This window comes from Camellia sinensis, chromosome 6, assembly GCF_055761805.1.
Source record: "Camellia sinensis isolate YWXY chromosome 6, ASM5576180v1, whole genome shotgun sequence".
NCBI classification, from domain to species: domain Eukaryota; kingdom Viridiplantae; phylum Streptophyta; class Magnoliopsida; order Ericales; family Theaceae; genus Camellia; species Camellia sinensis.
The window spans coordinates 88,391,580-88,404,128 of NC_138966.1; the positions used below are offsets into that span (position 1 = coordinate 88,391,580).

The 12,549-nt window shown below is 37.2% G+C and overlaps 1 protein-coding gene across 7 annotated transcripts in view; it reads left to right on the forward strand.

Moving 5' to 3' along the window:
• LOC114322327 (protein SABRE-like) overlaps nucleotides 1-12,549 on the forward strand; it is a 102,810-nt gene that overhangs the window by 40,154 nt on the left and 50,107 nt on the right. For 5 of the 7 annotated variants that reach the window (XR_014332610.1, XR_014332611.1, XM_082874149.1 and 2 more), the window contains exons 9-12: nucleotides 1,317-1,568; nucleotides 4,595-6,709; nucleotides 7,806-9,669; nucleotides 9,929-10,029. Coding sequence is in view for 5 of the 7 variants with exons in the window: in XM_082874149.1 (XP_082730275.1) it covers nucleotides 1,317-1,568; nucleotides 4,595-6,709; nucleotides 7,806-9,669; nucleotides 9,929-10,029 (4,332 nt within the window). In the remaining 2 variants the exon portion in view is untranslated. Of the gene's footprint in view, nucleotides 1-1,300; nucleotides 1,569-4,594; nucleotides 6,710-7,805; nucleotides 9,670-9,928; nucleotides 10,030-12,549 lie in introns of all 7 variants that reach the window. The other 2 variants (XM_082874150.1, XM_082874152.1) reach the window with 2 other exon arrangements.

Genomic DNA, 12,549 nt, shown 5'->3' on the forward strand with positions numbered 1-12,549 from the left:
AGGGACAGGAGTAGGTTAACTTTTGAGGGTGTGCATACAGCGAGTTATATGCTAAAATGTTCTTTACTGCATTGTTTTCATCTTTGGCTGTTGGAGAAGTGTTGTGACTCATCTTTTTTAATTTTAATTTAATTAATTAATTAATTAATTTTTTTTTAAAATGATTTCAAGAAGAGCTTAGCTTTGGGGAAGGTCTATATTTTTTGGTTAGCTTTTGTGTATACTTAGAGGTTGCGTCCTCTTGACTCTCTTTGATGAAATTTTTTCTTACTTTAAAAAAAAATGAAGAATAAATATTGAGTTTTTGTATATACAAAGATTTTGATTGCCTCCTTTATACGATTGACATGTGATATTTCAATTGGCTATATCCATTACAATCAGGACAGCTAAGACCATCTCCAATGGTTCATCAAACCTGGTATCAAATTCAAAATTTGATGAAAAAGCCACTTTTTTGAGCTCCAACGGTTTCACCAAATCGATATCAAATCGAGAATTCAGCGAATCTTTTACCAAAACGAGAACAGGCGAAGCATTTCACTAAATCACTGTTCCTGACCGTTGGGAGAGACCAACCGGTCAACCAGTCGGTTGCCCGGCCGGTTGACCAACCGGTCGACCGCTTAAAGGTTCAAACGGTTCGAAGAAAAGGTTCAAACAGTAAAAAAAAAAAAATAAATAAAAAATTTCTGCCTAACCAGTCGACCACTAAAAGGTTCAAAAAGTTCAAAAAAAAAAATTTTTTGCTTAACGGGTTGACCAACCGGTTGTCCCCGGCACAAATTTGATGAAAGTGCACCGTTGGAGCGAGTGGTATCAAATTTGGTAAAATGGGGCATTTTTGACTCAAATTTGGTGAAAAATCTGATTCACCGTTGGAGATGCTCTAACAGTATGGTTAAAAATCTTTTATTTATTTATTTATTTATTTCATTAAATACTATAACTATGTCTGTTGAGTTTTATTGAGTTAAATTTTAGGTGCACTTTCTTGCCAATTCAGAACGCAGGTTCAAAATAAATTGTTTCTTTAATTCAAGCAGCGATTTCTACGTCTTTGATATGCATTACTTCAGTCAAATTCTACACTTGAGAGAGGTTAGCCACATGTAAAAAGCTAATATAGACAGCCCGGTGCAGCTATCAAATAATTAGTTGTTTGACTCAAATTTCTGCTATTTATCTGTTTGGACCATCAATATATATATACACATTACACATTATTGATATGGAGTCGTTAACTTTTGAATAAACCTTGGGTTTTTTATTTTCTGCATTACTTTATTTACTTATGTAGGATGTTTACTTTCCAGCCTACCTCACCTATCAGATCTGAAATTGATTTTAAGCTTGGGGGTACTCAGTGCAACATTATAATGAGCAGACTAAAGCCATGGATTCAACTGCAGTCCTCAAAAAAGAAAAAAATGGTGCTTCAAGATGGAAATCCTAATCCCCACAGGCCGCAGTCAACTGAATCCAAAGTGATCATGTGGACTTGTACAGTTTCAGCACCAGAAATGACTATTCTTCTTTATAGTCTGAGAGGTTCACCCCTATATCATGTAAGTGATGTCTTCATTATTTTGTTATTTTTGCTGCGTAATGGAAAATTGTCCCTTCATCCAGAACATTATATTGTGCTCTATCTTTAACATCCCATGCTTATTTGCAAATCCTTTAATTAGTATCTGTTCATTGATTCAATCAATTGGGATATCAGAGGCAATATTTCGGAACCCATAGCTTAGAGGTTGAAATGAAGGAATTAAGCTCCGTAGTCCTTTCGGCAATGACAGCTAAATTTTCAAATGCCAAAGTGTAAACTTCTGTCCAGGCAGTGGTAGCTTAGTCTCCAAGTAACCGTTTTCTAATTCAAAATTGGAGATAAAAATTTCACATAGTGGCAACTCCATAATTAGCACTTTTGAGATTTCCGGGTGACATACATTTACATTACTGTTTGTTGTCACTAGCAATCAGCAATGTGCTCTTATCTTTTCTCCATTGGTTGTTTGATGGACATTTGGATATGTTCATCATGAAATCCTGTGCCCTATGCTATTCATCAAAAAAAAAAAAATCATGTGCCCTATGTTGTTTGTTGGCGCTAAGTATGAATTGATAAAATGTGACTGCAGGTTTAAAATTTAATTGAAATATGGAGATATCAGACTTAATAGGTTTGACGATAAGCAGGATTATGAATATAGTGTGTAAGTTGAGTGGCAATAGAAATAAAAACAGATCATCAAAATTGGAGGCCTGAAGATTCCTGTAAAATGAGATTGTTTCCATTATCTTGGGTTGATTATATCTGAAGGGGGAAAGTTAGCATCAATAGGGGACAAGATGAATGAATTTTCCTAATATGGCTTATGCTTATACAATGACAACTAGAGTTACAGATGAACCAATCTGAGCTGAGCACCAAGGTGTGCAGGCTCAGCGTGGCTGAAAAAATTATGCTCAAACTCAGGTCAGGCACATTACAAGCCATCCAACTCTAGCTATCTTTCTCAGATTAATTCATGAGCCATTCAAGGTTTTGGCTTGTTAGCTAGCTTAAATGTATTGGTACTGCACATCCCGTTGCACAGTATCCAAATTTTGAATGCATTGAGAAAGTCAAATTGATGAAATACAAAAAGAGAATTTGTCAGATTTGAAACAAAATAGACTAATTTGAGCAGAGGCGGTTTCTCTATATGTTTTCTTTATTATATGTATTGTACTTTATTTGTTCCTCTGTTAACCTTCAACCAAAGGCTTGTATTTTGGTGCATTTGTGTTTAGCATTGATTATTTGAGGAGAATGAAAGCAGAGGAGTTTTGATGGGAAGGAAGAAGCAATTTCTAATTTTCAATAATGCTAACACACCATCTATTTCTTCCACATTTAGCTTACCATCTGATGTGGTGTACATCCATATCCGTTGGTGTAATAGGTCTCACATGAACCCACTAATATCCAACATCTAAGAATGTGCCACGTCAGATGGGAAGCTAAATGTGGTGGAAAACAATGATAAGTTTTTAATTTTTTGATAAGTAAATTAATTGGATTAAAAAGCATCAGAAGGGATGCTACCCATGTGTGAAAGGTTAAAACATGATAACCACTCAATGCTATAAAAATTTGAATCAATTTTGGGACTTCGTTGAAACTTTTGAGTAAAGTTACATTTGTTAGTTTTTTTTTTTTGTTTTCTTTTCTTAAAATTTGTACAGGTGGTGCTCTGTTGATTACTTTACTTAATGAAAGCTTAATTATTAAAAAATTAAATTAAAACAAAGTGTTGTTTTCATATTGTACTCTATTCAAATTGTTTTTTTTCCTAAGCAAAAATACCAAGTAGCAATCACTCATATATTCATAAATTCTATAAATGACCTTTAAACTACCAGGATTTAAACAAATACCTATCAACTGTCTTGTTTATGAACCAGCTTGAGCTAATCTTAACCATGCTCAAGCTTGGCTCATGTGACACTGAGGTAAAAAATTAAGCTCTGGAATTTGATTATGGAAAGTTTAACATATGTTTGGATTTTGATTTGGTTGTCATTTGATGTCTTGATCATGTAATCTGATGTGATCCATTTGTATGTAGACATACATTCATTCATATGCATATTAAATATATATACATACAGTAGAATAGATATTATGTGATCTATATATTAGCAATGTAAGTACCATACAAAGATAGTTCAATCATATATATTATTTGATGGATGTACATATTTTAATAAATAATTTATTTTGATTTCAATTATTTGGATTTAAAACCATGTAGTAGAGTTGTGGGTGATTTTGTATGATCCTTCTAAGGTGCAAATGTTTTGGATAATTACAAGTCTTATTTCACAAACAGAGGTTGTGTGAGCTTTGAATGGTTTCCCTATGTATGAAATTATGGTCCAAATTGAGAGATTTGCATGCTGATGCTGTTATCATGGATCAAATTATTTAGTTAAAAAAGTTATGATAATTTCCAAAATTTTTAAAAAAGAGTGCCACATGAAGAATGATATTTTACAGAGTTGGACTTCCCATTTTCTTGTGCATCTTTATAGGACCGCAGTGCCTCCTTTTTTCTTTTTTCTTTTTTTCTTTTTTTGTTTTGTTTGTGTGTGGTGTGTGTGTGTGGTGCAATATATGCATGGGACATTCTGTTTTTCAGTAATGCCATACAAACAGGAAAAATGTACAGAAAATTTGTACAAAATGATGTGGCTGCATTGTGGGCCTATCATTTCAAGACAGAACCCACCATAATGACTTTTAATTGCAAAAATGCCACCTCTATATCATTCTGGTAGAAAATTGTGTACAAAGTTTTCTGTAAGAATAGTTTTTTTCCATTTTAATGCAATTTTTTGGTCTTCTGCATAGGTTAAGTGATTTCTACATTTTTAGATCTGATGTGAATACACTTGTTTTATGAAATAGTCATCTCATGTTTTAATTTTTGAATCATAACTTTCCATGCTTCATGAAGTAGTCGTCCAAATATTATCCCTTCATTTTTGTTGTGAGTTTAAATTAAATTGTGATTGTTTCAACATTTTATATTTCCTAATGCAGGGTTGCTTGCAATCAGCACACATGTTTGCCAATAACATTTCAAGTACAGGCACTTCAGTACACATGGAACTTGGTGCACTAAATTTACACATGGCTGATGAATATCAAGAATGCTCAAAAGAAAGCCTGTTTGGTGTGGAAACAAATACGGGTTCTTTAATGCATTTTGGAAAAATTAGCCTAGATTGGGGGAAAAAAGACATGGAATCACTTGAAGAAGATGCTCCTAAGAGTAAATTAGTTCTCTCTATTGATATGACTAGTATGGGTATTTTCTTGACCTTTAAGCATATTGAGTCCCTAATATCAACGGCTATGTCCTTTAAATCTTTGTTGAAAAGTTTATCGGCTTCTAGTAAAAAACCACCAATGAGCCGAGGAGGGAACTCATCCAAACCGTCAGGGAAGGGGATTCAACTCTTAAAATTTAATCTTGAAAGATGCTCTGTAAACTTCAGCGGTGATGTGGGCTTGGAGAACACAGTTGTTGCAGACCCCAAACGGGTGAATTATGGATCTCAAGGTGGTCGAGTTATAATTAGTGTCTCAGCTGATGGGACACCACGCACTGCAAACATAATGTCCACAAGTTATGATGAGTGCAAGAAGTTGAAGTACTCTGTATCTCTTGAAATCTTCCATTTCAGTCTGTGTATGAACAAGGAGAAACAGTCCATGCAGGTGGAGCTTGAAAGAGCAAGATCTATCTATCAGGAATATGTGGAAGATGATAGGCCAGGGACAAAAGTGGCATTGTTTGACATGAAGAATGCGAAGTTTGTGCGCCGATCTGGTGGTCTTAAAGATATTGCTATTTGCTCTCTTTTTAGTGCTACTGATATTACAGTCAGGTGGGAGCCTGATGTGCACATAGCATTATTTGAGCTTGTGCTACATGTGAAGTTACTCGTACAGAATCAGAAGCTTCAAGGACTTGATGACAATCATATGGAAGACACTTCGAGTGTTAGAGGTAATGAGCAGAAGAAAGAAACCTCTGTAGAGTCGATACAATATGAAAAACAAAACAAGAAAAGGGAATCTCTTTTAGCTATTGATGTTGAAATGCTGAGCATATCTGCGGAGGCTGGAGATGGGGTTGATGTCATGGTTCAGGTTCAATCAATTTTTTCTGAGAATGCCTCTATCGGAGTACTTCTTGAAGGACTTATGCTCAGTTTCAATGAAGCTAGAGTATTTAAAAGTAGCCGGATGCAAATTTCTCGCATTCCTAATGTCTCTAGTGGTTCATCTGACATGAAACTTGAGGCAGGCCCTACATGGGATTGGGTTATTCGAGGCCTTGATGTCCAAATTTGCATTCCATTCAGGTTGCAGTTGCGTGCCATTGATGATTCTGTTGAGGAAATGTTGAGAGCTTTGAAACTTGTCACTGCCGCTAAAACCAAACTGATATTTCCAACAAAGAAAGAAAGTGAAAAACCTAAAAAGCCTAGTTCAACAAAATTTGGATGTGTGAAGTTTTGCATACGTAAATTAACTGCTGACATTGAGGAAGAACCGTTACAGGGTTGGCTTGATGAACACTATCAGTTGATGAAGAATGAGGCTTGTGAATTAGCTGTCAGGTTGAAGTTTCTCAACGAACTTATTTCCGAAGGCAGGCAATGTCCTGAAACTGCTGAAACAGTGGATTCTACTCAGGAAGGCAAGATTCTTTATAATGGAGAGGAAATTGATGTTCAAGATGCTTCAGCTATTCAGAAAATGGAAGAAGAGATTTATAAGCAATCATTCCGGTCGTATTACCAGGCATGTCAGAATCTTCTGCTATCGGAAGGATCAGGTGCTTGTAAGGAAGGGTTTCAGGCTGGTTTCAAGCCTAGCACTGCCAGAACTACTCTTCTTTCTATCTATGCGACAGAGTTAGATGTAAGCTTGACAAGAATTGAAGGTGGTGATTCTGGGATGATAGAGGTTATACAGAAGCTTGATCCTGTAAGTCGAGAATATGACATTCCATTTTCTCGACTTTATGGCAGTAATATTGTTTTGCATGCGGGCTCTCTTGTTGCACAGTTAAGAAACTACACGTTTCCACTTTTCTCTGCAACTTCTGGTAGATGTGAAGGTCGCATTGTGTTAGCTCAACAGGTCTGTTCTCAATGCTGGTTTCTTGTCCATTTTCTTCTCTTTGCCATTTTATTTTTTTATCTTTCCCAATTTTCCTTTTCGTGGATTTTCCCAATTACCATGTGGAGATCTACCTGTATGATTCTTGTGAATATGGAAGACCCCCCTGAATGATACTGAATTCGTGTGTCAGAGTTTGTTGGGAAATGGAGTTAAAGAACCTGGAAATTATGTTCCTACCCCTACATTTTTGAAGCATATTTTAGTTGAAAATTAGATCATTTTGGTCGAAAGTCAATTGAATCTTAAGGGGTAGATTACCTTTTTCATTTATTGCCATATTAGTCAGATTATTTGGGGTTGTCATATTATCTGTTGTTTACATCATCTAATGAAGTACATATGCTCTTGATTGAAAAAGCTAAGGCAGAGAAAGAAACAAACCGCTATTCCTCCAGAGCTTAAATTAAGCATTTTATCATTCCTTTATCACTGAGAGCACTTCAGTCATCTTAATCAGAGGCATTTATGAAATTACATTTTGCAACAATAATGACAGCAACTAGTGGAATGTTCTTTTTTTCCCCCTAGCTTTATTTTTAATATATATTAACATATGCACTAGTATTTTCATGAGATTTTGGGGGGAAATTATGTGTGGATCTTCTCTGTAATTTTTATCCATTTTCTTTTCTTCTGTGTCATATCAGTGTGCTGAAACTTCCTAAAAGTGTTCATATTTTAATTTCAAAATTAATGGAAAAAAACGAAGTTGACTGCTGTACTGGTATCTTTTTGGTTTTAGTGAAAGCTGTTGGCATGCACACCTGAAAATTGGAAGTAACTTACATGTGAGATATTTCATGTCATGCAAATTTCCTTTAAAGTTGGGTTGGATTCTCCAAATGAAAAATGAATCACACTTTGGAATGAAGTGGTGACTTTGGCAAAACTTTCCATGTTGAGTTTTCTACATTTGAAAGCTCATACAATTTTATTCGAGACACTGGAGCTTTTATTCAAACTTTGTTTCAAAGATTGAGTTTCTTTTTATAGTGTTGAGTCATGAATATGGATGTCTTGACAGAGCATATGATTGAGTGGTCCTCAATTGCAGGCGACATGCTTTCAGCCCCAAATTTGCCAAGATGTGTTCATTGGGAGATGGAGGAAGGTTTGCATGCTTCGTTCACTCAGTGGCACTACTCCACCAATGAAAACATTTGCAGATTTGCCCATACATTTTCAGAAAGCAGAAGTTGGCTTTGGAGTGGGTGTTGAGCCATCTTTTACTGATATCAGCTATGCTTTCACAGTAGCTCTTCGCAGGGCTAATCTAAGCGTTAGGAATCCTAATGCTACAGATAATCAGCCGCCAAAAAAGGAAAAAAGCTTACCATGGTGGGATGAGATGAGAAACTACATTCATGGGAATATCAGCTTATGCATGTCTGAGACCAGATGGAATGTTCTTGCCACAGCTGATCCTTACGAAAAGTGTGACAAACTTCAAATTGTTTCTGGCCATATGGAAATCCAGCAGTCAGATGGTCGTGTTTATATTTCTGCGAAGGATTTTAAGATTTTTTTGAGCAGTTTGGAGAATATGCTAAACAACTGCAGCTTAAAACTTCCTACTGGAAGCAGGTCAGATGCTTTCCTAGAGGCCCCGGTCTTTACTCTTGAAGTGACAATGGATTGGGAATGTGATTCAGGCAATCCCATGAATCATTACTTGTTTGCACTCCCGAATGAAGGTGTACCTCGTCAAAAAGTTTTTGATCCCTTTAGATCTACATCTCTCTCCCTGAGGTGGGATTTCTCACTTAGGCCCTCTCTTCCCTCACATGAGAGTCAACCACAATCCTCCACCATGGGAGACGATGCTGCCCTGGATGGCTCTATATCTAAGTCACAGAATATTTCAATTGATTCACCAACCGTAATAGTTGGTGCTCATGATTTTGCATGGTTGATTAAATTTTGGAACTTGAATTACATTCCTCCTCAAAAGTTACGGACCTTTTCACGGTGGCCTCGTTATGGAGTTCCAAGAATTCCTAGATCAGGCAATCTGTCATTAGACAAGGTGATGACAGAATTTATGTTCCGCATTGATGCAACTCCAACATGTATAAGGAACATGCCTCTAGATGATGATGATCCGGCTAAAGGACTGACATTTAAGATGACAAAGATGAAATATGAACTCTGTTTCAGTCGGGGTAAGCAAAAATATACATTTGAATGCAAGCGTGATCTTCTTGATCTTGTTTACCAGGGTCTTGACCTTCACATGCCTAAAGGATATCTAAATAAAGAAGATTGCACAAGTGTTGCAAAAGTAATTCAATTGACAAGAAAAAGTTCAAAATCTGCGTCCATGGACACAGCTACAAACGAGAAATCTGGCTGTATGAGCAGCTGCACAGAGAAGCATCGTGATGATGGATTTTTGTTGTCATCTGATTATTTTACAATCAGACGGCAAACCCCAAAGGCTGATCCTGCTAGGTTATTAGCATGGCAAGAGGCCGGAAGAAGAAATCTTGAGATGATGCATGTCAGGTCTGAGTTTGAAAAAGGGAGTGACAGTGACGAGCATACACGATCTGATCCAAGTGATGATGATGGTTATAATGTGGTGATAGCTGACAACTGTCAACGCATTTTTATTTATGGCCTCAAGCTTTTATGGAATCTTGAGAATAGAAATGCTGTTTGGTCTTGGGTTGGTGGAATATCCAAGGCATTTGCACCTCCAAAGCCTTCTCCTTCTCGGCAGTACACACAGAGGAAGTTGCTTGAGGACAAGCAGGTAGTTGATAAACCTGAAATGCCTCATGATGACGCGTCAAAGCCCACTTCAACCGAACAAGATGATACATCAAAGCCCCCTTCACAGCTTACAGAGACTTCAGGATCACTGTCTTCTCCACAGAACACAGTTGTATTGGAAAATCCATCTTCTGGTGCAGTTGGTAAGCTCTTAGAAAACACTGAAAATTTGTCTTCAAGACTTCAATTTTGGATTTTATGTATTTATGTGGTGCTATGTCGAGACACTTCTTTATATTGTGCATATCTGATTTCGTTATGCTATTATACACTGAATATCAACACCAATGCAATAACTATTGGCATATTTCCAGCTATATTTGGCAATCATTTATTTAATTTCCTGTGAGCATTTGTATTACAAAAGATTTCTGTTGAGGAGGAATAATTTTGCTTTACCAGCAGCAAAGAATGGAAGCAATGATGATTCTGAGGAGGGGACTCGACATTTCATGGTGAACATTATAGAGCCGCAATTCAATCTTCATTCAGAAGAAGCCAATGTAAGTTGTATAGAAAATTGCAGAGTACAGCTGAATTCCCTTGGCTGAAGTTTTTTAAATTGATCAAAAAGATGCTCACTAAATCTAAGTTTCTCAATTATTCATTTGTTACTGTTATGAGAATCTGGTCATGCATCAGAATTACAACACAATAACTAGGAGCAATAAAATTCAACTCTGACTATAAATCGTCATTATATCTGTGACATAATATGAGAAAAAAATAGAACAAAGTGTATTATTCGATTATACATCTAACAATCAATTATAAAGTTATAAATAGTAAAACAAGAATAACCCCCTCTATTGTAAGTATAAAGTAACCAAAATACCCAAAATACATTTCACACCCTCTCTCAAACTCTTGATACAAGTCCGGTGAGCATTGAGAGTTTGTCAAGTAAAATCGAAAATAAGCAGAAGTATGAGTCTTGGTGAAGAAGTTTGCAAGCTGCATGAATGAGGAGACAAACAACAGGTCAATAGTACCCAATTGGAGCTGCTAACAAACAAATTGTGCTTTCTGGATAGCACTCTGATTATCACAATAGGGAGGAGTAAGGGATGACAAGGAAATACCTAAATCAGAGAGAAGCCAACGGAATCAAACAATTTCAATAGTGGCATAAGCCATAGCACGATACTCAACCTTAGCACTAGAAAGAGTAATAACAGATTGCTTCTTGTTTTTTCAAGAAATAAGGGAATAACCAAGAAAAACGCAAAAGCCAATAGTAGAATTGTGATCAGAGATATCACCAGTTCAATCATAATCAACATGGGCTTGAAGAGTCAATAAGGATGTAAATGAGAGCAATAAACTCTAAAATATAGTTACACAAATATAACTCAAGGTGGGTAACAGAGCAACTCAATGAGTAAAACGAGGTGCAACAACAAATTAATTCACCACATGAACAACAAAGACAAAATCAGGACGGGTAATAGTAAGATAAACCAAACAACCAACTAACTTATGAGTTACTTGTCAACGCTAGTCAATGATGGTCAACCCTAGTTTTTTTTTTTTTCCCCATGAAACTGGTCAACTTTTGAATAAGATGGTTTGGGTCGGATCAACAACTCTTGGGTCAAACCAATGTTAGATATCAATGTTAAATGATAGGAGAAGATGTTGGTTAGTCGAGCACCGACCAGAAATCAACGATGAAGAACACGTTAGGATTCAAAACGTTGAGGGGAATCAATATAAACGTTTGTAGCTACTTTGGAAAATGGGTTGAGTCGGATCCATGATCATTTTGATTCAAAGTCAAACCAAAGAACCAGAGATGCAAATAGAGAACCAACAAGTATGAGATGCAAACAAAGAACCAGCGAGTTTGTCTATGAGATGTGAACACGAATAATGGAAGAATCTAGAGGTTCCTATAAGACTGGAGAAATTGTGAGAATATTGTACATAATTCTAGAATTTGTATAGAAGGTTCTAGAGAATGTTCACAATTCTCGTAGGGTTGTGAAAGGCTCCAAAAAGATTCCAAACACCACGTGCAATGTGTATTCTAGATTATTCCTAGAAGGCTAGGTTGCCTATAACAAGAGTGAGGGCTCATTTGCCTCACATCCAACTTGAGTGTAATTTTCTCTCTGCAAGTAATACAAGCATTCTGTCAAACTCGCTTGTGTGTGCTGCTCTCTCTTGTGCGCTCAAGGGTTAGGTTGACTTAGAATAAGTAGCAAGGCTTGTGAGTGACTAAGTGTTGCATGGAGGGCGTGGAAATAACTGAGGCCATGACATTAAGCAACCTTTGGATAGGTGGGGAGCCCTTTTTAACTCGACATGATGGTGATATTAGTCTTATTCCTCTATCTTACGATTTAGGCCTTTGGGAAGGCTGCATCATGCAAAGGAAGGTATGATATATGGAGTAGTGTATCATGTATGTAATAGTCATAAGTATAAGGTCAACATCTGCTTTCTCTAAGGCTAGTCAAGGTGGAGTTGTCATTGCAGGAGACAACCAAGCAACCTTTAACAAACCCATGGTCTTAGCCTCCAATCCATAATCCTCCAATGATCCCGAGCGGGGATGCCTAGGCCCTCCTTTGAGCTTAGGTAGCCAAGTAATTAAGTGAAGTGGGCGAGCACATAGGTGAGCCAAGGACCCAACCTAGGCAACCATGTAAACATGGGTGAGTCAAGGGCCCAGCTATGCTGCCAAATGAACAAAGGTGAGCCAAGGGCCTATTATGCTACCATTGAGCAGGAGTGAGTATGGAGAGAGCATGTTCCCTTATTAGAATGAGCTAAGAAGGACTATGGCGAGCAAGGGCTCTAGGTGAGCCATGATGCTGCCAAGTGAGTGAGCTTGGCTCTGCTACACAAGCTATGTTAGGCTCTTCATACTTTGACTCATTTGCCTTGTATTTGGTGGTGTGTGTGCCCCCGCTTAGGCTAGGCATGACCCCAACTGATCGTGATATCTTGGAGGTTTGCTTCGTGGGAGCGTGATGGCTGTGATGTGCTGCTCGTAGGGCTCGCCACATGCGGACTGT